At 37.9% G+C, this 5312-nt stretch overlaps 1 protein-coding gene across 1 annotated transcript in view; it reads left to right on the top strand.

Moving 5' to 3' along the window:
- The window catches only part of SHCBP1L (SHC binding and spindle associated 1 like), a 45237-nt gene that overhangs the window by 5307 nt on the left and 34618 nt on the right, over positions 1 to 5312 (top strand). Inside the window, exon 3 of the mRNA XM_003785796.2 lies at positions 3986 to 4200. Within this exon, the coding sequence (XP_003785844.1) occupies positions 3986 to 4200 (215 nt within the window). The remainder of the gene's footprint in view (positions 1 to 3985; positions 4201 to 5312) is intronic.

The following is a 5312-nucleotide window of genomic DNA, read 5'->3' on the forward strand; positions in this document are numbered from 1 at the left end:
CCCGCCAGCTCAGGTGTATGTGGCTGGCGCCCTAGCCACTTGAGCCACAGGTGCCGAGCCATGCTTGGATCTTTTATAAGTTCTCTGGACTTTTTTAATCTGGATAAAATAAGGGGAGGTAGACTATATCAGTGGCTTTAATGTTTTGTTTTAGTAGTATAATTTTGCAGGGTTTTTTTCGATTAATTTTATGTGGAAGCTCAACACATACAACTCAATGAAACAAAACATTTATGATGGACATGAGGAATAGTACCCTAGCAATTGCTTGTCTTCTCCCTCCATACCTCATGATACCCCTCCACGCCACAGAACTTTCTGAGATCTCTATAGTCCTGTGAATTAGGTTAACTAAGAGTCATATCAAATTCCAAGGTGCTACATGTAATACATTATTTAATCCGTCTCTGCCTCATTGGCGAATGATAAGTAAAATGACAGATGATAAGATTACTTTAGAATCCTCTAGCAGCTACCGATGTCCTTAAACAGAAGATGGAACAAAAAGGGGGAACAGGAAAGAGTAGAATAATATATAACAGATAGCAGAGTCTAATTCCTTCAGTTACTCCTTCAGTGACACAAGTGACACTAGCTCTTGGGACCTCTTAACACAGTGCTGCACAATTCACACTTTGTTGTTTTGTCTGCTTCTGCTTCCTTAGTCTTATTTGAACTGAATATCAACAATGCTAGATAATGCTCTTTGTTCTGAAGTCATAATAATTTTTTTTCCTTTTCAAATTTATTTTAATATCAGTACCATTTCCTCTGTACAGATATATAGTAATCCTCTAAGGAATGCTTAACTATTCAGAAAAGGAACTCAGAGCCAGGCAGAATAGAAGTCATAATAATTTATTCCTGTCAACTCCCGTCTCTTTTTCTTTAAAATGCTGTATTAGTTTTCTATTGCTGCCACAACAAATTACCACAAACTCAATGGCATAAAGAACACAGGTTTTTTGCTTACAGCTCTATAGATCAGGAGTTTGACAACAGGCCTAACGAGCCAAAATCAAGTTGTCGGCAAAGCTGCATACCTCTACTGAGGCTGTAATGGAAAGTCCCTTGTCTTTCGTTTTCCAGCCGTTAGAAGCTGCCTGATTCTATGGCATGTGGTTCTCTTTCCCCCATCTTCAAAGTCCTCACAAAGCATCTTTTGCAGGCTGCAAAGGTGCTCCCCTTTCAAAGAACTTATATAATTAGAATGGGTCCAACTGGGTAATCCACTATAACCTTTACAACTCAATATCCTTAAGTATAATTATATCTACAGAGTTTCTTTATCATGTAGGATAAACACAATTCACAACTTCCATGGACATCTTTGGGGGTCATTATTCTGCGTATTATAAATTCACCCAACCAACAAACAAAAAACCTGGAAACATAATACGGTTGACCCTTGAACAATGTGGGGGCCTGTGCAGTCAAAAATCCATGTATAACTTTTGACTCCCCCAAAACGTAACTACTAATAACCTACTGTTGACTGGAAGGTTTACTGATAACACAAATTGTCAATTAACATCCATTTTGTATTTTGTTTGCATTATGTACTGTATTCTTACAATAAAGTAAGCTTGAGAAAAGAAAATCTATGAGTAGTCTCAGAAGGAAAAGACAAAGAAAGCAGCTACAAAACAAGAACTGGAACCTATATCACGGGAACTTTGGAAATTAAAAATATGATAGCAGAAATGAAAAACTCAATAGCAGAATGAGAAGCATGGAAAGATAATGTTGAGTGAATCTCCCCAAAGTAGAGCTAACGATCTAAGAAAAGGAAAGAAAAAAAGGAGAAGAATTAGGGGAGCTTATGTTCCAGAGAGAGAGGGGGAGAGAGGGAGAAAGGAAGAGGGAATGAAGAGGAGGAGAGAGGGGCAAGGGATGGGGGGAAGTTGGTGGCAAGAACGAAAGCAGAAAGCAAACTGTCAAGTTGTGAAAGTTACCAAGAACCAAAGAACATGAATTTCTAGACTGAAAGGGCCCCACTTAATGTCCAGCATGTAGTGAAATTTTTTAGGCTATTCTCAAAAAAAAATTTTTTTTTTTAGATAGAGTCTCACTTTGTCACCCTGGGTAGCGTGCTGTGGCATCACAGCTCACAACAACTTCAAATTCTTGGGCTTAAGTGATTCTCCTGCCTCAGCCTCCCAATTAGCTGGGACTATAGGCGCCTTCCACAGGCCCGGCTATTTTTGTTGTTGTTGTTGTTGCAGTTGTCATTGTTGTGTTAGCTGGCCCAGACTGGGTTCAAACCCACCAGCCTCTGTGTGTGTGGACATCAACATTTTTTTATTCTATTTTCCTAGTGTTCTTCTGTCTCATAACTACTTTTAAGAATAGAACTCATGTTATTATAAAATTTGCATTTCAAAGGTTGCTTAGTAAGTAACTTCTTATAGTTAAGAAGTATCTTTTTTACATTTTTATGAATAATAATGTGAATACTGTTATATAGGCTGATGCTGCTGCTGATACTTAACATGGTTTTTTAACCTAACTATACCTAAAAATAGTTGTATTGAACATGTACTTGAAATTTTTCAAAATTGATCTTGGAAGTGTTTGTGTTAATGATTGATTTTGTGCCAATATTTTAAAGTTTGCATTAATATTAATATAAGTTAATAATATAATTTAATTAATATAATTTATAAACATTGAGTAATGTTAATCTGGTTCTGAAGCACTGATTTTTTGACAAGTGTTGGAGGTCTCATCACTTTGGTGAAATAAGGCAAATAAACAACATATTATTTATTTATTTATTTATTTATTTATTTTTGAGACAGAGCCTCAAGCTATCCCCCTGGGTAGAGTGCCATGGCATCACAGCTCACAGCAACCTCCAACTCTTGGGCTCAAGCCAGTCTCCTGCCTCAGCCTCCCAAGTAGCTGGGACTACAGGTGCCTGCCACAACACCCGGCCATTTTTTAGTTGCAGCCGTCATTGTTGTTTGGCGGGCCCAGGCTGGGGATTCGAACCCGCCACCTTAGGTGTATGTGGCTGGTGCCTTAGCCGCTTGAGCCATAGGCGCCAAGCCAACATATTATTTATAAAGCTAAATTTATTCAACCTAAGGACTTTATTCTTTATGTCCTTTCTACTTTCTCCTGGTATTGGAATAGTCTTTCTTTTTTACAAGTGATGTAATATAGATAGTCACATTTTTTTTTTTGTCAGATTTTTTTTAAAACATGCTTTGATGCCAAAATTAGTCCAAAATTCTTCAAAATACCAGCCAGCCAAGTGCAATGGCTCATGCCTATAATCCTAGCATTCTGGGAGGTTGAGGCGGGAGGATTGCTTGATTGAGCTCAGAAGTTCGAGATTTGCCTGAGCAAGAGTGAGATCCTGTCTCCATGAAAAATAAAAAAGCCCAGGCAATCACTATGGCAGGTACCTGTAGTCCCAGCTATTGGGGAGGCTGAGGCAAGAGGATCACTTGAGCCACAGAGTCTGAGGTTGCTGGGAGCTATGATGCCACTGCACTCTACTCAGGGCAACAGAGTGAGACTCTGTCTCAACAAAACAAAACAAAAAGGCAACTGCAAAAATACCAGCCTGGCATGTTGGCATGCTCCTGCAGTCCCAGCTACTCAGGAGGTTGAGGTAGGAGGATTGCCTGAGGCCAGGAGTTTAAGTCTGTAGTGCATAATGATCACACCTATGAATAACCACCGCATTACAGCCTGGACAACAAAGTGAGGCCTTTCTGGCAACTTACACTTGGAAATAAATAATGTAGTCAATGCAGAATTCCTTCCCTGAAACTTAAAAAATAATGGTGCTTAAGGAGGAGGATTTTTAAAACTGTATTTTATTTAATATTGACCTGTTTATTCGATGTGTTGATTGTTAGAGAAGTCATAAAAAATTAAAAAGAAGAAACTTTGTAATTAGCTCATGTATGAAAAAGAAATCCTTATCTCTTACTTACATTTGTAATTATGTGTCTCATAATATTTATCTTAGGTAACTTGTAAGCCAAGCCAAAACTCATCATCTTGTTTCAAAGTCACTGTTTCTGTTGCTGATCCCTTTTCTTCCAACATTGCAAATATCCCAAGGAATTTGGTTAATGAGATATTGGAGGAACTGGAGCACAGCGTGCCTCTCTTGGAAGTGTATCCTGTGGAGGGACAAGACGCTGATATACGTGATATTGCTCTGGCCTTGGAAGTTGTAAGGTATTAGGGCCCTTTCCCTTCTGAAAATTTAAAGAATCGCATTCAAAAGTTAATGTGTACATTTTGCTCAGGTAAATATTTTATAAATATTCATTAATTTAACTCTTACTCACTTCTGGATTGTTTATCCAGGTAAGATTTTTGTCTCAGTTGTAGAGGCATGTTAAAAAAACGATAAAACACCACATTGTATTTTTACCTCTTAGTTCTAGATTCACAGAATTATAGTACATAGATAATGAAAAAGTTGTCATTACCTATAGTATATAGGTAATGAAAAGTTGTCAATTATAGTACACGGGTAATGAAAAATTGAAAAAACAAGTTTGAGAAATAAGTTAACGTCTCTTCATACTTAAGCAAGTTATATACATTAGAACTTACTTTTCACATTTAAGGGCATTACAAATGCTATATATCATCATCCACATTGTGATTGCCTCTTATAAGTTGATACAATTAGAAGGAAGCTATTGATAAAATATAGACTATTTTATGGCATGTTTCTGTTTTTCTTTTCTGTTCTTTTTGTTGTTGTTGTTGTTGTTGCAGTTGTCATTGTTGTTTTAGCTGGCCCGGGCTGGGTTTGAATCCGCCAGTCCCAATGCCCTACCCACTGAGCAATGGGTGCCACCATGTTTCTGTTTTTCTGTTTTTCTAATGCTTCTTCCTCTCCCAACAAATTTGGCTGTCTTTTTTAATACGTATTATTTCTTTGTTGGACAAAATTGTAACCAAAATTGTAACAGAAACCTAGATTTTACAATCCCACTTCCAGAAACATTATCTTGGTATTTGCAGTAACCTAAATTAGAATCCGGATTACTGGATATTTAAAAGTTTTACCTTTTATTTTAGTTCACTGCAAGGTCATTTAAAAATATGTTTCTTGGCTCAGCACCAGCCACATGCACCAGCCAGGCCCGGGCCAGCTGAACAACAGACAACTGCAACAAAAAATAGCCGGGCATTGTCATGGGCACCTGTAGTCCCAGCTACTTGGGAAGCTGAGGCAACAGAATTACTTAAGCCCAAGAGTTGGAGATTGCTGTTAGCTGTGATGCCACAGCACTCTACCCAGGGCGACATAGTGAGACTGTCTCAAAAAAAAA

Source organism: Otolemur garnettii, unplaced genomic scaffold (genome assembly GCF_000181295.1).
Source record: "Otolemur garnettii isolate 467f Iridium unplaced genomic scaffold, OtoGar3 scaffold00016, whole genome shotgun sequence".
NCBI lineage: Eukaryota > Metazoa > Chordata > Mammalia > Primates > Galagidae > Otolemur > Otolemur garnettii.